This window comes from Perca fluviatilis, chromosome 15, assembly GCF_010015445.1.
Source record: "Perca fluviatilis chromosome 15, GENO_Pfluv_1.0, whole genome shotgun sequence".
In the NCBI taxonomy this organism is placed as follows: domain Eukaryota; kingdom Metazoa; phylum Chordata; class Actinopteri; order Perciformes; family Percidae; genus Perca; species Perca fluviatilis.
Window position 1 is genome coordinate 32,985,937 of NC_053126.1, and position 25,164 is coordinate 33,011,100.

Here is a 25,164-nt window from a genome sequence, read left to right on the forward strand (position 1 = left end):
CCCCAGATGTCTTTAAAATCTTTGTTGTGTTTGTCAAAGAGGACACTATCCTGCGAGATCTAATGGATCGATATCCACATTGGTGTGTGACAGTCAGGGCTCGACATATATAAACAGAGATTGACGTCTGAGAGAATCTATTGATTGCATTAAACGAAAGACATTTTATCGGTTCGCTTGTTTTTAATCGGCATCTGAAATCTGCAGAAACAGTTGTTGAAGACAAAAAAAGGGAAAGTTTTGGAGTCAATGTGGAAATGTTGATTGAATGTGGATTCAAGCTTTTCAGTGTTTAAATTGACATGTGATTTATTGGCACAAATTATTCATGTTTGGTCTGTAGTGTGTGATGGTGAACAGACTGAACTTTGATTTCAGCAGCTGATTTTCAGTCAGTATTTCTGTCCACAGGAGATACTCTCAGGCCTACAGAGGACACAGAGACACTGAGGAACCAGCTGACCAGACCCAAAACCCAGGATAAAGAGGTTGAGTGAATGTGGTGTTGAAGGTGTGGAGGTGGATCAGTGAGTCAGAGGAGACTGTGTAGAATGACAGAGTGCCAGCAGGACAGTCCACATACACTGCTACTCTGTTAGAGACAGAGCAGGAAGTGAGGACTGTTTCTCTGTTATTGTGACAGACAGAGTAGCCATCATCAGAGCAGCTCAGACTCCAGGACTGATCATTCCCTCCAAACACACAGCCATCACTGTTTCCTCTCCTTCTGATTCCTCTGTAACTAACTGATATATGAACCCTTCCTCTCTTCTCAACCTCCCAGTAACAGCGACCAGTCAGACCATTTCTACACAGCAGCTGTTCCCAGGAGTCAAATCTGTCTGGATGATCAGGGTATGACTGATTCTCCTCCACATATGTCACCTTCCTGTTGTTGTCAGACAGTTTGAGTTTTCTGTTTACTGTGTTTTTGTCCACTATCAGTTCACAGACATCTGATGGAGAGAACAAGACACAATACAGCTGCAGGTTATCATCTGTTGATTTATTAACAACTTGACTGAAAATCATTTAAACTTTCATTTCATATTCAGCTGTGAATGATGTTTAAAAAACTTTAACTTCAACAACAGTTATAACAATTCATTCAGTTTATAAATACATCTGATGGTGATTTATAGATTTACAGCTGTGTAGACTGAAAACACACAATCACAACAAACAATGTTTTATTATTAAGATTCTGTATCTTAGCCTGTTTTCCATTTCCACCTGATCACCTGTAGCTGGCTCTAAAACCACGTGTACGCTGGTATGAAGTCAGTGTGACGTGCACACCTTCTGTTTATAGAAATACCTGTTTATGTGTGAAAGTATTTGTGCGTATGTGTCTTACATCTGGTCCAAGGTCTCCATTCAGGGAGGACCTGGAAGGTAAATCCACCTCAACTCACTTTGTTCTATCTTTTAGATATCAACTATGTCACGTTGTGGTTATGGCTTGTAATTGAACAATGATTTATTAAAAACATCTGGAGAAGAAAACTGAAGGAACACATAAACTTATATCTGTCAGACTTGTGAAGTATGAGTTTACAAGCAACACTTGAAGGCAACAACGCTCTCCCCCTTATATCAGTAACTGTAAAAAAGGCCCATAAATAATAAGCTGTGGCTCTATGTAATGTTACTATAACATTATAGCCACAGAGTGTTGTGGGAGTTTTTCTTCTAGTGGGAAGACGGACAAGCCTCGTGGAGATGTGCACATTTCCAATTGCTTGTTTAATGAATCCAGTGTGGACTTTATTTGTGTTCCTATGCGTCCATGATACAATAAGTGCAGTATAATGATTAATATTTCATAGATTGGTTGGTAAAGTGAGCTTTTGTAATTCCTTTTGCACTTGTTTTATTCTTGCTAACTCATAACTCTTTCAACAGTACTCCCTCTTATATAATGTAGAAATAACCTTTATTAGTGGCTATATTCCTTAGTATTTATGTTGTTGGTTTGTTTGACTGGGAAATCATTATTTAATTGATGAGAGATGTAATTTAGAGTCAGTTTGGGAAAGTGACAGTGCTATTCAACTGTGTCAATTGAATTTATCTTTTCGCCACTAGAAGGTGGTGTTTACCAGAGGTGTGACAAGATATCGTCCCCATGAAACACAAGTGCAGAGCAGCAGCCTTGATAGCATAGAAAATCCCCTAGAGTGCTAGAATTTCTAGCACTGAATATTTAGGGCCAGATCGCCGACAGCGTTGAAGGCCCTATTGAAAGTGAAGTAATTATTTAAACAAACGATTGAGGAAATAAACTTGTTCATGAGTCTAGTGAGAGACTTCCAGCTGACAGCAGGGTCTGTGAGCATCACTAGCCGGCTGGCGAGCGAGCGATCCCGGCCGCCACCAGCTGGCTGTTGCATCAGACTGGAACTTCTCAAGTCCGACAACATCGGAGCAAATGTGCAATTGGCCATACATTTTTGTAAAAATGCCCATATTCAAACTCTACACAGTTTATTTCTCGCATAAAAAAAGTCTCAGATGTTAATTTATTGATGAAATAGCAGACAAAAATCATAAAAAGTTTCCAGTTGTTGGCTTTTTGTTTGTTGCAGCTTCTATCAAACTCCTGATCTAGATTCAAGAATTGATTGCTTTTCCCTGGGTTCACGGATGTTAACACTGCATTTTAAATACTACATTTTGCAGCTGAAGTTGGCATGTTGAATTTGAGCAAGCTGAAAATATATTAGTTGAATTTTAAACATTGTATTTTGCATTTTAATTTGTTATATAGAATTTGTTTATGTTGAATTTTTGATTTTAAATTTATGAACTTAAAGGTGAGAATTAGTTGTTGAAAATTTGAAGAGTGAAATTTAGAGGCAAAAAATTCAGATACATAATTTCAATGTATAAATATTTAGTACTAGAAATTCAATGGCTTTTTAATTAAAAAATCTGATGAAGCAGATTGACTTCCAAATTTAACTTAAATTTTACTTTTGCAGAGCGATAGCGGAAGAAAAAAGCTGCCTGTAAAACCCAGCATTAGGACATTAGACAGTACTGCCCCTCGCTTCCTCCCTCCCTCCATTGATTGATTGAGTTCTAACATCTTTTCATCCACACTGACAGAAAACAGATCCTGACTGAAACTCTGGAGAAATTCATCATCATACTTCAAAAATGTAATGTAAAAATCTAGTGTAACATGCAGCTGAGTTCTCATGAATCAAACTTTAAACACACTTACACTTCCTCAGACCAAGTCTCAACCACTGCAGTCCACCATGGTCCATCCTGCAGGAACAAACAAAGCCAGAATCAACTTCATACACCTTCACACAGATCCTCCATTAATCAGATAGTGACAGAGAAGCAGTGGGAGAGCTGCTGTTGTCTGTCCATCTATCCATACCTGAGAGTGTCCAGTCTCCAGTTTGGACCCTTAAGTCCAGCTGACAGCAGCTTCACTCCCGAGTCTCCTGGATGATTGTAGCTCAGGTCCAGCACTCTCAGATGAGAGGGGTTGGAGCTCAGAGCTGAGGCCAAAGATGTATAGCCTTCCTCTGAGACCAGACAGCCTGACAGACTACACACACACACACACACAGTCAGTCTAAACTTTCTAGATTAAAACAATCAGTTAGTCGTTCACATCCATCCACTGTTTAAAAATGACTCTCACACTAACAGAGCGTAGTGTTAGTTCAGTACCCTCTGTGAAGGAGGAAGGGTTGGAGAACTCAAAGGAAACCTAACCAAGTACTTTTACTTAAGTACAATATGCTGGTACTCTCCCCATCTCTCTCTGACTGACACATGCAGGGGGATGAACTATCTACCTATCTACCTACATGCAGCCCCAGAGACACAGATGCAAAGCCTGTTGTCTATATGGGGTCCTAGCAACAACAATGATTCCTGCATTGTCCATTCAACTCTCATATTGTAGCGGAGAGTCTGCACTTTAAGCAAATAGTTCCCTGAAGTACAGAGCCAAAATAACAAATCTGGTGTCATTGTATATAAATATGGTGTGAACCACGACAGTACAATGTTGACAAGCTCGTGAGTCAGCTCTCTCAGACTAGAGGACTGGGAGCTGGATGATAGAGCTTCACATCTCTGACAGGTTACAGACACTCAGCCTGAAGAGTATCTTTAGTCAGTCAATTCAAAAATCAAATGTATAAAGGCTTAGTGGGTAAATGAAAATAGTTTAAAGTGCCCATATTATGAAACAATCACTTTTTCTGGGATTTGGGGTGTTATTTTGTGTCTCTGGTGCTTCCACATGCATACAAACTTGAAAAAAAAAACAGCCATGCTGTTTTGAGTGAGATACGGTTTCTGAATGTATCCTGCATCAGTCTCCGGGGGACCTGGTCAAAATCGACAGGGCCGTCTACATCATCGGCCAAAATATTTGGTGTGTGCTAACCACTTTAGCTAATACCACATCAGCTAGCTATTTCGCCAACTTCAGTCAGTACAAGGCAGGATTAGCCGGGAGACTTCTTCTAAATGAGGGCGCACTTCCAACTTTGCGTGGAATACCTGCAGACGAGGGACATGTAAGTAGTTCTATAAAATTTCTTTTGTAGATTAGGGTGAACTCATGTGTGTTGTTGCAGTGTTTTGCCAAAAACCTATAGGTTTTTGTTTTGCCAAAAAAAAAAAAACTATAGGAAGGCCCTCAGAAATACTAGATCAGACTATTACTCATCATTAATAGAAGAAAACAAGAACAACCCAAGGTTTCTTTTCAGCACTGTAGCCAGGCTGACAGAGAGTCACAGCTCTAGTGAGCCTTCTATTCCTCTAGCTCTGAGTAGTGATGACTTCATGAGCTTCTGTAATGATAAAATTATAACAATTAGAGATAAAATCCATCACCTTTTGCCCTCAACTTCTAACGGTTCACCTTTCAACGCAGGACTCCTAGGAAGAACGACTAGACCTGACATATACTTAGATTGCTTTTATCCTATAGACCTTCAACAATTAATGGTAAAGGTATCTTCAGCTAAGCCATCTACCTATCTCTTAGACCCCATCCCAACGAGGCTACTCAAAGAAGCATTACCCGTGGTTAACACTTCACTACTAGATATGATCAATATGTCTCTATTAACAGGTTATGTACTGCAGTCATTAAAAGTAGCTGTGATAAAACCTCTTCTGAAAAAACCCACCCTCGATCCTGAGGTCTTAGCAAACTATAGACCTATATCTAACCTTTCCTTTCTCTCCAAGATCCTTGAGAAGGTAGTTGCTAATCAGTTATGTGATTTTCTCCATAGCAACAGTTTATTTGAAGACTTTCAATCAGGATTTAGAAAGCATCATAGCACAGAGACTGCACTGGTGAAAATTACTAACGACGTTCTAACTGCTGCAGACAGAGGACTTGTCTTCATACTCGTTTTACTAGATCTTAGTGCTGCATTTGACACTATTGACCATACAATCCTGTTACAGAGATTGGAACACTTAGTCGGCATTAAAGGAATCGCACTAAGCTGGTTTAAGTCCTATTTCTCTGATCGATCTCAATTTGTTAATGTTAATGAAAAATCCTCCAAGTACGCTAAAGTTAGCCATGGTGTTCCACAAGGCTCAGTGCTTGGACTAATTCCTCCAATCTCACCGACGTGAGAGGACGCTGGCGCTGGTTATTCGCTGCTTCTCCGTCTGCTATTCATCTGCTATTCATCTGCTATTCGTCTGCTATTCGGTCTGCTATTCTCTTGTGTTTGTGTTCGCTGTACCCCTTACCTCTGGACAGCCTCTGTACCTCTGGACAGTCTCTCTGCTGGTTCCCGAAGCCGCCTGGGCTCCTTGACCGGACTCCTTGCCGGTTAGCGCCCAGCTAGCTGCCCCCGTTCACCAAACGCATGGCGGATGCCTAGCTGCTACGGCGGCTTTACCGATTGCTGACCTCCTCCTCATAGGCAACCTCCACCAGATGGAGCCGCGACCAAGACTAGACATTCCTCTCCTTCGTTCATGCTGTGGATCATTTTGGCAATCACCTCATTCATCCATCTCCACCTCCACCTCTGTGCTCCTAGCCCACGGCAACCACTATCACGGAGCTCTCAGTCCCTCCGCTGCATCATGATCAAATATTCAACTCTGCAACTGGTCCATTCGTATCTACTCTATTCCATCCTGCATCGAGTCATCAAACAGCTCGGACTTCTAACGCCGACCCGGTATACATCCACAGAGGCTCTCGCCGGCAAGTTTGTTTTCTTCCACCACGGACAATCCATTCCATCCATCTGGTCACCTGCACGCTCTGTTGCACCTGTCCCACGTCATCAGAATGCTTCACCCACTGGTTTCACATAGGGCTGAACGGCATCATCAGGCTACACAGAAAACCCGGACCGGACTACAGTGCTTTCCCCACTTCACATACACTCAATCATACTCCCCAATCATTTGCTAATCGGCTCACTGTCCCCCTCAACTGCAACACACCCACACCCCAACGACCACACCGACTGCTAACGGGACAACCTCAGATCTCTCCAGCCTGCCCCCATCCCACCACCCTCTCACCATGCCAACTTTGCCCTCCTCAACACCCGACGGTCAACAATAAAGGCCCCTGCCCTCCATGAACTAATCCTCGACAACACTCTTGACTTCCTTCTGCTCACCGAAACCTGGCAACAACCCAATGACTTCTTCTCCCTCAACCAAGCATCCCCCCTGGCTACAACAACACCTGCAACCCCGCCCCTCCCACCGGGGGAGGTGGCCTCACCCGGTATTTTCAATCAGAACTTCCGGATCACAGAACTCACCCTCCCCCTCAGTATCATCGTTTGAATATCTCGCGCCAAACTCTTTCCTCCATGACAGTCATCCTCATTTACCGGCCACCTAAACCAAATCCCTCCTTCCTCTCTGATTTTACGGATTTCCCACACTAGCCTCATCTCTCTCTCCACGTCTGCTGCTACTCGGTGACTTAAACATCCACATGGACTCCCCACCTGCAAGCTCTCATCAGAATTCAACATTTTACTGGATAACTTCTCTCTCACCCAACATGTCACATTCCCCACCCATGAAAAGGACACATCCTCGACCTGGTCTGCTCCACCAACCAACCAGTGCTCGACCTCCATCCATGCCTCTTTCCCCTCTCTGATCACAAACTGATACGGTTCACCATCCCTTCTCCAACCCCACGCTCCTCAGAGAAATCACCTTCCGCAACCTCAAATCTATCAATCCCCACCATCTCTCTGACCTGCTCTCCACCACTCTCCACCTGGACTCAACCCTCACCTCACCCGATGACCTCACAGACCACCTCAACTCCACCTTGTCTACCTCCCTCAACACCCTGGCCCCCCTCAAAACAAAACTCGTCACTTTTAACACCTCTTCACCCTGGTACACACCTGCACTCCGGAAAATGAAACAAACTGGCCGCCAACTTGAACGTCTGACAAAGAAATCATCCCTCACAGTCCATCATGAAGCCTATAAATCCCATCTCCCACGCTTCACAAGATGCCCTCATTGCTGCCAAATCTGCCTACCTCTCCACCATCCTCACCGACCCCTGCCAAAACCCCAGAACCCTCTTCTCCACATTGAACAACCTCATCAAGCCTCGGACCAACAGCCTCCTTACCTCTACTCCGGATCTCTGCAACTCATTCCTCCACTTTTTCACTGACAAAATCAATCTCATTTACAAATCTCTATCCCCTGTATCTGGGGGACACGGTGGTGCGGTGGTTAGCGCTGTCGCCTCACAGCAAGAAGGTTGTGGGTTGGCCCAGCCTTTCTGTGTGGAGTTTGCATGTTCTCCCCGTGTCTGTGTGGGTTCTCTCCGGGTACTCCGGCTTCCTCCCGCCGACCAAAGACATGCGGGCTAGGTTTATTGGTGTCCCTAAATTGTCCGTAGGTGTGCATGTGTGAGTGAGTGGTTGTTCGTCTATGTGTGGCCCTGCGATGGACTGGCGACCTGTCCAGGGTGTACCCCGCCTTTCGCCCGACGTATGCTGGGATTGGCTCCAGCCCCCCCACGACCCTGTGCGCAGGATAAGTGGTTGACGATGGATGGATGGATGGATATCCCCTGTATCTGACCTCCCAGGATCTACTCCAGCACCTACCTTGGACCCTCCTCTCCGCATCCCTCCAGACCTCCTGACCCCTCCTCCACACTTCCTCCTCTCCCAGTTTGACCCAGTCACTCCTCCTGAAATCTCCAAACTCATCAGCTCTTCCAAACCCACTACCTGCTCCCTTGACCCCCTCCCTACCACTTCTGAAGTCCTGCCTCCCGGTCCTATGCCCCTACCTCACTAACCTCTTCAACTCCTCACTGTCCCTTGGAACTGTCCCTCTGCTTTCAAAACTGCCGCTGTCACCCCAATCCTTAAAAACCTGGTCTGAATCCCTCCTCTCTCAACAACTACCGCCCAATATCCAACCTCCCCTTTCTGTCTAAAACCCTGGAACGTATAGCGCCTCACAACTACAAACCCATCTTCATGCCAATAACCTATTCGAACCTCTCCAACCATCGTTTCGGCCCCCTACACAGCACAGAAACCGCTCTCCTCAAAGTCCCTAACCGAACCTCCTCACTTTTGCTGACACTGGTTCCCAACAACCCTCATCCTCCTCGACCTGAGTGCCGCCTCTCGATACTGTGAGCCATAACATCCTGCTCACTAGACTCAAAGACCCCCGGTATTGAAGGTACTGCACTCAGCTGGCTCCACTCCTACCTTTCCAACAGATCCCATTTCATCTCTCTCCACAACCACACTTCTGCCACAGCCACAGTCACTCAAGGTGTTCCCCAAGGCTCCGACTTGGCCCCCTCCTCTTCATCATCTACATCCTCCCCTCTTGGTCAGATACTCCGCCACTTCAACCTGGACTTCCACTGCTATGCTGACGACACCCAGATCTACCTCAGCACCAAATCCCCCCACAACCACCCCCTCTCCCACATCAACTCCTGTCTGTCAGCTATTAAAACCTGGATGCAACACAACTTCCTCAAACTCAACAGCGACAAAACAGAATTCCTTCTGATCGGCTCCAAATCCACACTCAGCAAAACCAATAACCCCACTATCACCATTGACGCACCATTGTCTCCCCATCTCCCCCAGGCCCCCGCAACCTTGCGCGTTATCTTTGATTCCACCCTCTCCCTTTGAGCCTCTACACCGCCAAATCAATAAAAACATCCGTCAATCATTAAAATCTATCTTTCACCTCTGCAACATCGCCAAAATCAGACCCTCTCTCACACCCCCGCTGCTGAAAGACCTCTTCACGCCTTCATCTCCTCCCCGACTGGACTACTGCAACTCACTTCTCCTCGGCATCAGCTCTACCAACATCAACCGACTCCAACTGGTCCAGAACTCAGCCGCCCGCCTCATTACCTGCTCCAAATCCTGGCACCACACACATCACTCAGTCCTAAAACAACTCCACTGGCTTCCTATTTCCCACCGGATCACCTACAAAATCCTGGTCCTCACCTACAAAGCCCTCCACCATCTGGCCCCCTCATACCTCACTGACCTCCTCTCCCCCTACCAACCCTCACGGTCCCTCAGATCCACCTCAGCCGGTCTCCTCTCCATCCAAAAGTCCAACCTGCGCTGTTTTGGGGACAGAGCCTTCTCCAGAGCAGCTCCCAGGCTCTGGAACTCCCTCCCCCAAGAGATCCGCACCTCTGAGTCCCTTACCATCTTCCAGTCCCACCTCAAGACCCATCTCTTCACCTCAGCCTACCCATAGTCCACCTGCCCCCCTCCCTTTTTCATCTGTATCTTGTTTTGTTCTACTTGTTCTGTTTGCTCGTTTTGTTATGTTTTTATAATCTACCCTGCCCTGTAAAGCGACTTTGAGTCCATGAAAAGCGCTATATAAATTCAATTTATTATTATTATTATTATTAATTCTATTCTCCTTATAAATGCTTCCTCTTGGTATTATTATTAGGAAACACTCAATTAACTATCACTGTTATGCGGATGACACCCAGTTATACTTGTCAATCAAACCAGACGAAACCAGTCAGTTAGCTAAACTTCAAGCATGCATTAAAGATATAAAATCCTGGATGACCTACAATTTTCTGATGTTAAACTCTAACAAAACTGAAGTTATTGTGCTGGGCCCTAAACACGTCCGAACTTCATTATCTAAAGATATAGCTACTCTGGATGGTATTGTCCTGGCCTCCAGCACTACTGTCAGAAATCTAGGAGTTATTTTTGATCAGGATATATCCTTTAACGCCCATCTAAAACAAAGCTCAAGAAAAGCCTTTTTTCATCTTCGTAACATTGCCAAAATTAGGAATATCCTGTCTCAAAATGATGCTGAAAAACTAGTCCATGCATTCGTTACTTCCAGGCTGGACTATTGTAATTCCCTACTGTCAGGTTGCTCAAATAACTCCCTTAACCCTTGTGTTGTCCTTCGGTTTCCAGTGACCCGAAGGACAACATAAGGATTATGTACTTCCATTTACTTTGTTGAGAATTGCTCTCTAAACAAGGGTTAATACAGCACCTTAGTACTTGTTTGTACAGCATTTTGGTCAGCTTAAACTGTGTTTAAATGTGTTCTAGAAATAAACTTGACTTACTTACTTTAAAAGAAACCGGTTTTAGAGAGCAATTCTCAACAAAGTAAACGGAAGTACATAATCCTTGTGTTGTCCTTCGGGTCACTGGGACCCGAAGGACAACACAAGGGTTAAGACTCTCCAGCTGATCCAGAATGCTGCAGCACGTGTTCTGACAAGAACTAAGAAAAGAGATCATATTTCTCCCATATTAGCTTCTCTGCATTGGCTTCCTGTAAAATTCAGGATTGACTTTAAAGTCCTTCTCCTGACCTACAAAGCCCTAAATGGTCAAGCACCATCCTATCCAGAACAGCTCCTAGTACCTTATTGTCCCACTAGAGTACTGCGCTCCCAGAATGCAGAGTTACTTGTGGTTCCTAGAGTCTCTAAAAGTAGACTGGGGGCCAGAGCCTTCAGCTACCAGGCTCCTTTCCTATGGAACCAGCTCCCAGTCTGGGTTCGTGGGGCAAACACCATCACCACATTTAAGAGTAAACTGAAAACCCTCCTCTTTGATAAAGCTTATAGTTAGGGAGTGAGGAGTTGCAGCGTCCGCCTAACCCGGCCCACCTGCTTCTCTTCGTAGTCATCAGATTTATTTATCATATAATCAATAATACAGTGAGAGTAGAGGGAGGCAGGCCAGTACAGCCCGATCCGGCAGGGTAGAGTTCAAGCCCGATCCGGCACCTCTCTCTAAGCTAACCTGCCTCTTTTAGTTATGCTATTATAATTCTAGACTACCGGGGAAGTTCCTTCCTTCCTATGAGACACTGAGCTGCTCTCTCATCTCTGTTTTCACTTGTTTCCTTTTGTATGCATCCTGTCCCAGAACTGCTTGTTACTAACCTAGCTCTGGGGAGTTTACTCCCCGGAGTCCTTATGTGTCTTCTTATGTGTCTTTTTCAGCCACGTCCTGCTGCGTCCGCTGCATCCACCCGTGCTCTGCAGCGCCACGTTACATCCCGCAACGCCCTGCTGCGATGTTCATACACACAGAGTAGTCAGGATCCGGTATAGGAGACTGCACTACTCAGTATGCCACGATGTGCCCTGCTATGACATGAACTACAATGACTACCTTCAAAGTCACTGTTCCATTATCTTTAATGTGACTATTATTGCCACTGTTCATCACACCCCCAACCAGCCCCGTCAGACACCGCCTACCAAGAGTCTGGGTCTGCCGAGGTTTCTTCCTAAAAGGGAGTTTTTCCTCGCCACTGTCGCAACAGCCACTGCTAATGCTTGCTCTTGAGGGAATTACTGTAATTGTTGGGGCTTTGGAAATTATAGAGTGTGGTCTAGACCTACTCTATCTGTAAAGTGTCTCGAGATAACTGTTGTTATGATTTGATACTATAAATAAATTGAATTGAATTGAACTGAGAAAGAGATGGCTAACAGCTAGCAACGCTAGCTTCTAGCAGTCTAGCGACTCCCAACAAACATGGGATAGAAGTGTGATGCCTCACTCTGTAGCTAAAACAGAGAGCTCAACACACAGGGTGAAAAGATGAGCTGCAGCAATGTGCAGTACAATAACAAATATGGTGTTTTTTGAAAATTCAACCATGTAAACCTATTCTGGTACACCCTCAAAATACAATTATGAACCTGGAAATGAGCATAATATGGGCACGTTAACACTGACCTGAGAGTTTCCAGTCTGCAGTGTGGACTCTTCAGTCCAGCCGACAGCTGCTTCACTCCTGAATCCTGCAGGTCGTTGTTACTCAGGTCCAGCTCTCTCAGACTAGAGGACTGGGAACTGAGAACTGAGGACAGAGCTTCACAGCTTCTCTCTGACAGCTTACAGCCACTCAGACTGAACATGAATCAGCAATACATAAGAAAACAATTACAAACAATGTTTAATTTTTCTGAGTAAAGAAAAACAACATGTAATCTGCATAGTTGTGTGTGCACGTACAGAGCTTTGCTGGAGGCTTTGACCACTGGCAGCAGCCTCAGAAGAGTCTCTTCTGAAGCAGAGTATTTTGTCAGGTCAAACACGTCCAGATCTTTTTCTGATGACAGTAAGATGAAGACCAGAGCTGACCACTGAGCAGGAGACAGTTTATCTTTGGAGAGACTTCCTGAACTCAGGGACTGTTGGATATCGGCCACTAGAGAACGATCATTCAGTTCATTCAGACAGTGGAACAGATTGATGCTTCTCTCTACAGACAGATTCTCACAGATTTTCTTCTTGATGTACTCAACTGATTTCCTTTTCATCTGTGAGCTACTTCCTGTCTTTGTCTGCAGACCTCGTAGGAGACTCTGATTGGTCTGCAGTGAAAGACCCAGGAGGAAGCGGAGGAACAAGTCCAGGTGTCCATTTGGACTCTGTAAGGCCTTGTCCACAGCACTCTGGTAGAAACGTGTTGATTTGTCTCTGAACACTTCAAACCACCGGATGGTTGTTTGTTCTTCTGCCAGCAGGTTGACTCCAGAGTTGATGAATGTCAGATGGACATGAAGAGCAGCCAGAAACTCCTGAACACTCAGATGGACGAAGCAGAACACCTGGTCTTGGTACAGTCCTCTCTCCTCTTTAAAAATCTGTGTGAACACTCCTGAGTACACTGAGGCTGCTCTGATGTCGATGCCACACTCTGTCAGGTCTGATTCATAGAAGATCAGGTTGCCTTTCTGCAGCTGCTCAAAAGCCAGTTTTCCCAGAGACTCCATCATCTTCCTGCTCTCTGGACTCCAGTGTGGATCTGTCTCTGCTCCTCCATCATACTTGATATTCTTCACTTTGGACTGAACCACCAGGAAGTGGATGTACATCTCAGTCAGGGTCTTGGGCAGCTCTCCTCCCTCTCTGGTCTTCAACACGTCCTCCAGAACTGTAGCGGTGATCCAGCAGAAGACTGGGATGTGGCACATGATATGGAGGCTTCGTGATGTCTTGATGTGGGAGATGATTCTGCTGGCCTGCTCCTCATCTCTGAATCTCTTCCTGAAGTACTCCTCCTTCTGTGGGTCATTGAACCCTCTGACCTCTGTCACCTTGTCAACACACTCAGGAGGGATCTGATTGGCTGCTGCAGGTCTTGTGGTTATCCAGAGGCGAGCAGAGGGAAGCAGTTTCCCCCTGATGAGGTTTGTCAGCAGCACATCCACTGAGGTGGACTCTGTAACATCAGTCAGGATCTCAGTGTTGTGGAAGTCCAGAGGAAGTCGACACTCATCCAGACCGTCAAAGATGAACACGACCTCTTCAAATCTGCAAATTCCTGCTTCTTTGGTTTCACTAAAGAAGCGATCAACAAGTTCCACCAAGCTGTACTTTTCCTCTTTCAGCACATTCAGCTCTCTGAAAGTAAATGGAAATGTAAACTGGATGTCCTGGTTGGCTTTGTCTTCAGCCCAGTCCAGAGTGAACTTCTGCGTTAAGACTGTTTTCCCGATGCCAGCCACTCCCTTAGTCATCACTGTTCTGATTGGGTCATCTCTTCCAAGTGAGGTTTTAAATATGTCTTCTTGTCTGATTATTGTTTCTGGTCTGTCTGGTTTCCTGGATGCTGTTTCAATCTGTATGACCTCATGTTCATGATTGACCTCTGCAGTCCCTCCCTCTATGATGTAGATCTCTGTGAACATCTGATTCAGAAGTGTTGGGTTTCCTGCTTTAGCAATCCCCTCAAACATACACTGGAACTTCTTGTGCAGGTTAGATTTGAGTTTACTTTTGCCACCTGCAGCAAGACTTCCTGAATGAAAACACAACAAAGAAGATCAATAAGTAAAAGAACATATTTCAACAGTTCCTCAGAGAATGAGTATATGAATGGTCTTGGTCCATCTCTTGAGACATTAGTAAAGGTCCCATTTATCCAGCATGTTAAATCTTTAGAGAAATCCTCTTACTGCTCTGCAGACGGTCAGCCAGCTCCTCCTGCTTCATTCTCCTCAGGAAGTGCAGTGTGATCTTCAGAAATGCCTCTCTGCTGCTCCTCCTCTGCTCTTCATCCTCACCGTCCAACACCTCCTCATCCTCCCCCTGACTCTTTAAGCATTCTGGATAATCTGGACTCAGAACCTTCTGGATCTTCTTCAGCTCGTTATTCACAAAAGTGCCAATGTCCTCCTCCAGCAGCTGGAACAGAAGATTATATGAATGACATATAAAACTGAAATCATGGAAGCAATATATGAACTAGTACAGTGCCTGTTGAAAATGTGCCTCTTTGGAACAGGCTGATTGCTTGGCCTGTGTTATTGCTGCTTTTAGAATTCTCCAAAAACAAATTGTACCCCAAAATTACTTACAGAAGGACCCTGAACCACTTAATATGCAATTCAACTGTATAGCCTACTACTGACTTACAGTGTAGCAGGGCTGTAGTCAAGTCCACCTTTGTCGAGTCCAAGACAAGTCCAAGACCAGGACTAGTCGAGACCGAGTCAAGACCAAGTCCAAAGATCGTAGAAAGAAAGTGAAATTAGGCCACATTACTTAAAATATAAAATGGAAATGTTCCCTTTCTTGAACTTTTTACTTGTCCTGAAGAATCCATAGTACAAAGTGCTTGCTGACATTGTGTCTGTGGCCAAAATGAAAATGATAGATACCTGATGATTGAGCTATATGAAGCAGCTAGGTGTTTACCAGGCGACCAATCTCAATGCCTATTTCTAGATGGACACCAACTAGAATATTTGGCGAGTCCAATGGCCAAGTCTGAGACGAGTCCGAGACAACAGAAAAGCGTCTTGAGTCCGGACTTGAGTACTACAGCGCTGCAGTGTATGCTACGTCTGTATCAGAGGAAGACATTGTACTACTTAACTTAAAACAAAAAGTAAGGAAATTTGTGTTTGGTAGATTATTTCTCTGTGGTAACAATGCTTTTTGTCAATAAATCTTATACCGTTGGAAAGCCTGTTTAGTTCCCTTTCAAATGGAGCCCGATTTGTAAGGAACATGCATTTGTGGGATGAGAAACAGAGCTGAGCCAAATCTTTTCTGCCAATGCCAAACAGCTTATTCTGCCATTGACTCATTTGGTGTTTGGTGGATTGGATGATTGAAGTTTGAAGAAACAAGACATATTGGCAATTTAACAATTTAATCATTCAACAAACAGGAGCCTCAGTAGCGTGTGGAAGAACCACACACAGCCACAACAGCCTGGCACCTTCTCCTCATGCTGGTCACCAGCCTGGTCACACACTGCTGTGGGATGGCATCCCATTCTTCAACCAGCATTTGTTGCAAGTCAGCCAACGTGGTTGTGTTGGTCACTCTGGCACGAACAGCACGCCCAAGCTGATCCCACAAGTGTTCAATGTGGTTGAGGTCAGGACTGCTGGCAGGCCATTCCATCCTCTCCACTCCCACATTCTGGAGGTAGTCTCTGATAAACCCCGCTCTGTGGGGACGAGCATTGTCATCTTGGAGGATAGAGTTTGGTCCCAGACTGTGGAGGTATGGGATGGCCACTGGTTGCAGAATCAGGCACCTGTTTGTCAGCACCTGGGGGTATCAGAAGCTCAAAACAAGAGTCAATAGCAACAGCAAAGAAAAGCTGTTTAGCATTGTCAGAGACAATTTGGCAAATTTTTCATGGGCGCAACCCACATATTGAGCTCTGCTGTTCATCCCACAAATGCATCTAAACAGGCTTTCCAACGGTATAAGATTTATTGCCAAGAAGCATTGTTACCACAGAGAAATAATCCACCAAACACAAATTTCCTTACTTTTTGTTTTAAGTTTATATTTACCTGACAGAGAACATTGCAGATTCAGAATTCAATCACAAAACATCACGATGAAAATGTGGAGTAATCAGACATATGCCTCATGGGTTCATGGCAGTGTGCTAACCACCTGCCCCGTTATGAGAGCTAATCAGCAAATATCTGCATTAATCAACTACCAGAACTGGACTGTGTGTGGGTGCGTGCAGAGAGAGAGAGAGAGAGACAGAAAGAGAGAGAGTGAGAGAGAGAGAACATTTTAGTGTTGTCTTTTTGTCAACAATAGTGCATGTTGATATCACCACAGTCAGCGTTTATAATGACGGCAGTGTAGTCTCGACTCGTCTTATTAACAATAAGTTGTCGAGACAACACTGCCGTCACGTTGAATTATGGATTTGATTCGCAGGGGCATTTTATTTAATGTTATTAGTGTTATAAGTTAGAAGCAGACTTAATTAACCGGACCCAGGGTGAGTCTGATGAAAACTGCTGTGTCTGCCCAGTCAGCTCCGAGATAGTCTCGCATTGCACAGCGCTGTGGAGGAAGCTCCAAGATTAGGTTATGTTCTGCCTCGGTTTAATGTGTGAATGTACAGCTCACAGCAGCTTAATACAATATAGTGTCTTGTTTGATATTTAGTGTTGTCACATGGCTTTTTTTGAGTTTCCTCTTAGTGAAATAATAGACACTGAAAAGCAGCATTACGTTTTGGCCGTTTATTTTTATTTTTAATATCCAATATCCAATGCTGTCCAAATTTCTCCAAAATCCAAACCCCAAATTCAATGGGTACCCAGGAAACCAAGTGTTAAGAAAGATGAACAGTTCATGAGATATTTCAAAGACAGACACACTTACATACACACAGAGGTGTTGCACTTTATTAGATAGATGACAAATCAAACTGAAATCATGGAATCAAATATCAGATCCATGTTGGACAGACTGACAATCCACTGGTCTAAAAAGTGCAGCATGCAGATGATTGTGAACAGAATAGATGTAAAAGTAGTTGTTGTACATGTACAGACCATAAATATGGAGTCCAGGTGTGTTTGATGCTGCTGGGCAGACTGACCACTGGGAACCTCTGAGCTCTCCTGGTCCACTCTGTGGAGGAATCAGGAATAATTAGCTCACATTATGTCTGTCCACACAGAGACAAACACAAGGTAAAGGTCCATGAAGTGATATTTGGATGTTAACCATGAATCAGAGGACTGCCTGTAGTGGTAAACCTTTACTAGTCCTGCTGATTATCAGTTTGAAATCCTCACCTTTGATCATCAGAGTGGCGTCCATCTTTGAAGAATAAAGGAGGATCCATAGACAGGTCACTCTTCAGAGACACACAGCTGGGTTCAGGTTCTTCCAGATTCCTCCTGATAGAAACACAAGATAAATTCTGCACTGCACCCACAACACACTGAGACAAAACCTGTCTGTGGTTTAATACATCGTCTGTATATTATATTGTATTTAGACATGTTTCAATGTATCATTTAAAGCAGTATTCAATGCAGAAATTATGCTGTGGTGTGACCATGATGGTGGAATAGTAATGCTAATTAGCAATTTTAGGTTTTATCACAGTTGCAAGTCAAATATATAACTTTTTCTATATTTAGGTTTCAAGTTATTTATTGTCAAATGCACAGCAATTACAATGAAGCAGTCGTTGGAATAGGTATATGCAGTTAAGTTAAAATATATATTATGTTTGTAGTAGACAGGTGTACGGTAACTGCAAAATGATTAACTTGAATGAACTGTAATTTAACATTTAACTTCTGCTCACCTTTGATCAACAGAGTGGCGTCCATCTTTGAAGAATACAGGATAACCCATAAACCGGTCACTCTTCATGGACACATAGCTGGGTTCAGCTTCAGGACAGTCTGGTCTCTGATGGATCCTGATAGAAAGAAAGTCATTAAAGCTCACATATTTATCTGAATCAAAGACTTTTACATCTAATTTAACATGTTTGAATACAATAAAAAAAAAAAAAAGTCTGACATTAAGGATGTGTTACTGAACACAATTTACTACTACGTACTTTTTGTCAAGTTGTTGTTTAAAATAAATACCAATCCCCTTCGACCGGTCACTCTTGAAGGACACACAGCTGGGTCCAGGTCCAGGTCTGTGCTGCTTCTCTGGGCTGAAACACAACACACACAGAGCTTTGAATATGAATAATGATGGTGGAGTGATCTGAGTGGTGGACAGTTAGAGATGTTCCTCTCACCTCTGAGCTTTGGTCTGGCTGTCATGTTCCCCACACAGAGTGGTTTTAGAGGGAGGGACTCCCTCCTCTCTGTTCTCACACTGACTCATAGCAGAGTCCACACCTTCATCTGGAGATGAAACACTGAGAGCAGCAGTCCAATCATTCATCAGCACATCATCACTCATTCATCCCTCACATCATTTATCCTGGAAAAAAAAGCCAAATCTCATCAGCTAGTCCTCTGATTGGCTGCTTCTCTCTGTTTCATATCAGTGTTGTAAAACGGTGAAGTCGTTCTAAAGAGATCTTGCTGCTGAGAGTGAAGTTTGATAAAGTTTCATGTCTCTGAGGGAACAGTTTAAACTTTGTGTAAACTGGAGTAAAAGTACTTAGTTACTTTGCAGTACCCTTCAGACCCACTGCAGTCTGCTGACGTCTCTCTGATCCTTACTTCAGACCAGAAATGTCAGCGTGTTAGGGTAACCCTGGTTGGTACAGGGGTACAGTTGAAACAACTTAAATAACTTGTGTGCGCAACAAGCTTGAGCTGTGATTTTTGCTTCAGACATGCGTATTAACATCCTCTGTGATTGAGGGAAATTAGAAGTACGTGCGCTTTTCCCAGTCCGAAGATATCAGCGAAAGGGTGTATAAACATCTTGAGAAACCTGCATCACATGCAAAAATTGTATTTGCTGACTTTAGCTCAGCTTTTAACAAAATGCAGCCTCATATTTTAATTGAACGATTAGCCTCATATTTTAAGTTACCCGAACAGATCTTATTACTAGTTCTAAATTTTTTAACAAACAGAAGGCAGCAGGCATATGTAAATGGGAATATGTCCTCTGTCATTGTATCAAGCACAGGATCTCTCCAGGGCTGTGTGGTCTCCCCCCTGCTTTTTATATTATACACTGACAACTGCAGATCGTCTTGGGAAAACAGCTACTTGGTGAAGTTCTCAGATGACTCAGCCCTGTTGTCCCTTCTCCAGGGCAATCAATCGGACCATAATAGTGCACTTAGCGTATTTGTCAGATGGTGTGATGACAGCTTCCTTGACTTAATTGTGTCAAAAACTAGAGAATTAATCATAGACTTCAGAAGGCACAGTGATGAACCAAAACTAAGTGTAATACATAATGAAAATGTCCTAATAGTCCAAACATATAAGTACTTAGGTACAGTGTTTGACTCACAATTGAAATTCAGTGAGAACACCAATAGCATTATTAAGCAAGCAAATCAAAGAATATACCTACTGAGGAAGCTTAACTCTTTTGGCGTCTGTAAAAGAATCTTATGCACATTTTATCAAACATTCATTGAGAGCCTACTAACATTTTCTTTCATATGTTGGTTTAATGGACTAACTGTAAAAGACAAAAAGAGCTTGAACGACATCGTTAAGGTATGCTCAAAAATCACTGGTACTCAGTTAAAAGATCTCTGTTCTCTCTGGAAAACCCGAGTTGCCTAGAAAGCTGACAGAATACTGTGCCAACCTGAACATATACTCAGTAATGGATTTGTTATCATGCAGTCAGGTCGGAGGTACTATGTGCCAATACGGAAAACCAACCGCTATGCCAACTCATTCATTCCCTCTGCTATAAGACTGTTAAATTAACAACATACAAAACTGTTACATGAAATCACATAACAATAACAAACTAGTTCTTGCACTCCGTTGCTCTGTTCTGTCACTAGCAGGTGTGTGAGTAGGTGGGAGGTTGTAACGATTGGGTTGGGTCATGTGTAAATGTGTGGATGTTACGGGAGAGAACAACAAGCTTCTGTATACAGGAGGATGTATGACTGCTGCAGTACTATTTGTACTATTTATATTATCTGTTGTTTACTGATTGTTTTGTTTATTGTTGTTTTATTTTTGATTCATGAGTTATTATCTATACAGATTGTGTGCTAATGCACTTTTTAATGCTTTCTAAGTTAGTTTAACCCTTAATGGATGGGCTGGCTGTAAAACTGAATTGCCCCTTTGGGAACTAATAAAGTTATCTGAATCTGAAAGTTGTTTTTCTGGTAAGTTTTTCACTTCACCAGGTCCCACCCACATTGAATAGAATAATCTGTAATCTAAAAACTGACATGTTACATGACTTTATGTCATGCAAGGTCACCGTGAAATCTAGAGAAATGTTGGAGGTGGTCAGCGGGGTACAGTTGAGACACAATGGTTCAATGGCTACTGTTGCTGTGTTTTATTCATTAGATTTATTAGGTTTATTAGGTTATTGTTTGCATTTGATGCTGATCAGTTTCATTATTGCTGTTCCTATTGTTATATTATTAATTAATATATTATAAAAAAAATTAGAAATTAACTACTTTTACCTAAAAAATCAATCAAAATTAAAGCAGTAAGCAGCGATGGACGGGCCCTCGTGCCTCGGCGCGCATCGGGGTTACTGGCAGACTCCGCTCCTTGAGCGACCGTGCATTTGCGCGGCACTCAGACACCGCAAATCGTCACCAATGAAAAGGGAACTCCCTGTCGAGTTCAATGATACCTCACACAAGACTCTACATCATACAGTTCATTAGCTGTGAAAAGGGGCGTGGCTTAAACATAGGGGGCGGGCCAAACCATCACCAATGAAGAAGGAACTCTCTGCTGAGTTCAATGACACCTCACACAAGACTCTACCTTAAACTTTTCAAATGTTGTGAAAGGGGGCGTGGCCTGTGCCTGTGCTCAGTATCACATGTAGACCACACATTATAAGTTTCATGTACATCGGATGATGTTTGTCATATAAGGCACATTTCCTGTTGCCAGCGGGGAGCGCTATGATGTCCTCAGGCCTGGACCCTTGTTAATCAGGAGAAATTTCGGGCAGATGCGACAACGTACACTCAAGTTACGAATACTTCTTCGTTCGTCGATAAATGCTCAAAATGGCTGCCACAAAACGCCCACACCGTTGGACAAAATTTTTACTTTTAATAAATTCATCGTTGAGTTCTTTAGATGACACAGACCGAATTTTAAGTTGATCGGATCAAATCTCTTCAGAGTCGTTTGTTGAAGGAAACTATAGGTGCTTTACCTATAGTTTAGGGCTTACTTCCTGTTGCCACTACGGGGCGCTATGACTTTGAGTTAATTTTGGCTGGTAGATTTCCTCAGGGTTAGATTCTTATGAATCCTGAAAAGTTTCGAGTCAGTTGGACAATGTACACTTGAGCTACACCCACTTCCTGTTTCGGCGGCGAAACGCACAAAATGGCCGCCCCGCAACGGCCACGCCCTAAGACGAAAAGTTTTTCTTTTAACAACTTTTCATCTTTAATGTCTCAAGATGGCACAGACCAAATTTGAAGGTGAGCGGATTAAATCTCTAGGAGGAGTTTGTTAAAGTACGACGTGGAAATGGCCAAAATCGCACTAATTTCGAACTTTGAATTCAAAATGGCGGACTTCCTGTTAGGTTTAGGGTATGGCTCTAATGAGATTGTTTGTACATCTTGACATGCTACATATGTTTACCAAGTTTCGTGAGTCTACGTTAAACGTACTGCAGGAGCTAAATTGTTTTAAGTTTGTTGGGGGCGCTAGCGAGTCATTTTTGTGCACATATTCCCAAGACCCTTAAAATACGTAAATCTTCACCAGACTTGATGCGCCTGCCAATTTTGGTGAGTTTGTGAATATGTTAAGCCCCTCAAAAAGGCAATTCATTTGCCATAATAATAATAATAATTCCTTCAGTTTCAATAGGGCCTTCGCCGCTGTCGGTGCTCGGGCCCTAATAAAATTAGCCTGGGTAAACCCTGACAAACTTCCGGCAAATTTGAGATTTGCTCTGCAGGTCAGTCTGGCGAAGAGCCCATTTAAACCCATTTCCCATGTCCTCAAAATTGAGGCACCAATCACAACCGCTGAGGCGGGCTTAACACCAATCACAACCGTTGACGAGGATAGTGCAGCGACGGCGAGCAGCTTTTTGTTTACATTCAACATGACGGCTACTGAAGCCATGCTTCAACATGACCAGGGACCGGCAGGTCAGTCTGACATATGCCGATTTTATGCCGGTCAACGCTACAATTAACTGACAACATAAGTTATACGAGTTACAGTTCTCAAGGACACATGCACACACGGACATAGACATAGTCTCTTTTTCCATTCTCTCAACTTCTCCGCAGTGTGTCCGCGCACACGTGTGTGAAGCGTGTGTCCGCACTATTCTTGCACATGTAGGGAGCCTCGTGAATGAACCTGCAACATGTCAGCTGTTTGGAAATTCTTCAGCGTGTGTGCAGAAGATAACAAGTTTGCAATATGCAACACCTGCGAGGAAAAAGTAGGGCGTGGAGGGACGACACCAAAAACCAAAATCACATTTTTTTAGTTGGATGTGAAAAGCGTCACCTGGGTCGTTGGTCTGATTGGTTGAAGGACTATCCAATGAGCCCAGAGGCATTTGAGTGGCGTCCGTTGGTGACGTCCCTCTGGAAATGAACTGTCAATGAACCTTCCCCAGACCCACTCTCAGTTACAACTGAGAAGGGTCTGGTGTCAACCAGGCTATAATAAAATACTAAATGGAAATTAAAAACTTTAATTCTCATTTTTTAGGGTATTTTTTATTTGCAGTGAATTGGTTAGGCAGCTTTACAGCATTAAAAACAGGTACTGTTTTAATTGTACAGTTGAAACAAAAAAGATTATTGTGTTTATGAGCTAATTGTGGCAAATATGAACTATTTCTGGATGTTATTTATTTATTTATTACACGTGTAACCGTCGCATAGAGCTGCGTAGCGCAGCTATTTTCATTTCGCCGGCCATGTTATCCAATCTGTCCGTTCATACCGGGAGTTTCGGCATCTCCTCTATTTCTCGTGCGAGACGCGAGCGAATGTGTCAAACCAGGCAGGTAATCACATACAGGAAGGCCACAGTGCAGCCGGATACTTTACACATATAAAACTAGGGCTGCAACAACGAATCGATAAAATTCGATTATTAAAAAAATTGGCAACGAATTTCATTATCGATTCATTGTGTTGCTCAACTATTAAGCCACTCACGCGGAGATTAAAAAAAAAATTTTGTTGAGCGCAGAGCGGAGCCGGGCGGTGTGGAGCGAAAGAAAAGAAAAAATAGAGCGGGGGTAGAGGAAATACGGAGAGAGACGGGAGAGACCCGTAACGTTGTTCTGAAACACACGGCGGAGGCAGAGAAATCACTATGACCTAAGTCATTCAAGGTGTGGGAGCATTTTATACTAAATAAATCCAAAACGTGTTAATTGCAAGATCACGGTGATGATTCAGCACCTAAAACGTAAACGTGTTGGAGTCCTTGATGAGGAGGAAGGGAGTTCAACAGTAGGGTAAAGTCACTACACAATCCTACTTTTGTTCCATTTTGAAGTGAGGAACGTAGCGTCCCTCCAGTAGCTCTTCTGGTGCTGCTGTTTACTCGTTATCCAGCTTGACAAGCATGACAAGCTAGCGTTAGCTCGTTAATAACAGTAGTAAAGCAGGGGTCGTATAGTTTGCAAGACTTAAGACATGTTTTTATTCACTCGCCTTTTTTGGCCCCTTAATTTTTCAATCTGTTGTCATGTATATGTTCTGTGCTTTGTCCCATATCAGTTATTGTTGACAAATATATTTGTGTGTGTTGTACTTTTTAATTTAATTTTAAAGTTCTTTTATAGCACTTGGTCATCTGAAAGTGATGGTTCGGAGTAATTTCACCCTAGGGTACTTTGTACCATGACTTCGAGCCAAACAACCCCCCAGAAGCTTTTTTCACCTGGATCGAACATTGGGAGAGTTAGCGTTATCAGCTGAATAGCTTAGTGCATGCGTAAGTTACCCCACTAATAATGCCCAAAATGATACCAAACTTCTACAAGTAGTACAAATAGGTTATGTACTCATAAAACGATGGATTGGAAAGTTTGTAAGTACTAGGGCTGCTCCCTCTTAGTCGATTAGTCGATTAGTCGACTAATCGGTCGTTTTGGTCTTATTCAACTTAGATTTCTTTAGTCGATTAGTCATGTTTTATGCTTTTTTCATGCTGAATGACTTATTTGCAAGAAACATACGAGCACATCTCTGGTAAACACAAGAATTAAAGTGGTGCTTTTGCATGACTCTTTGCGGAGAAACTCAGATTTACAACTACTAATCGATTACCAGGGATTTCCACTGGATGCGTAACAGCTGCGGACCGGCTCCGCTGCGTGTCTGCTGCGTGCTCCACCGTCCGTCAATACCCACCGGGTCCGGATTTGTTGCGGAACGGCTGCGGCCGTGAGTGACAGCTGTAGTCACGAGGACCCACAAGTTCTCACCAATTCAGGTAGAATAGAACCACAAAACCACCACCAGTTAGTTTCCATCCAGAGGAGTAGAGGGGAAACGACTCTGTGCTGTGTTTTCAAGGTGTAGTGCAGGGAAATATGATCCGCCGTGAGCACGGTGTATTTTATTTTGAAAATTAACCGGATATTTATTTTGTTTCTGTGCTCAACTTCCTGTCCCGCACTATCTGCCGTGTGCTGAATTGCTGCGGAGCTCCCCGGCATCCGTCAAAAA

At 43.6% G+C, this 25,164-nt stretch overlaps 1 protein-coding gene across 1 annotated transcript; it reads right to left on the reverse strand.

Moving 5' to 3' along the window:
• Positions 1-426: 426 nt before the first annotated feature.
• On the reverse strand, positions 427-17,502 carry LOC120574294 (NLR family CARD domain-containing protein 3-like). The gene is made up of 7 exons (XM_039824596.1): positions 17,372-17,502; positions 14,501-14,729; positions 12,552-14,343; positions 12,273-12,446; positions 3,395-3,568; positions 3,230-3,276; positions 427-956 (listed from the first exon to the last, which is right to left on the reverse strand). Exons 1-7 carry the CDS (start codon positions 17,372-17,374, stop codon positions 427-429), a joined length of 2,949 nt encoding a protein of 982 aa, XP_039680530.1. The 5' UTR covers positions 17,375-17,502.
• Positions 17,503-25,164: the final 7,662 nt, after the last annotated feature.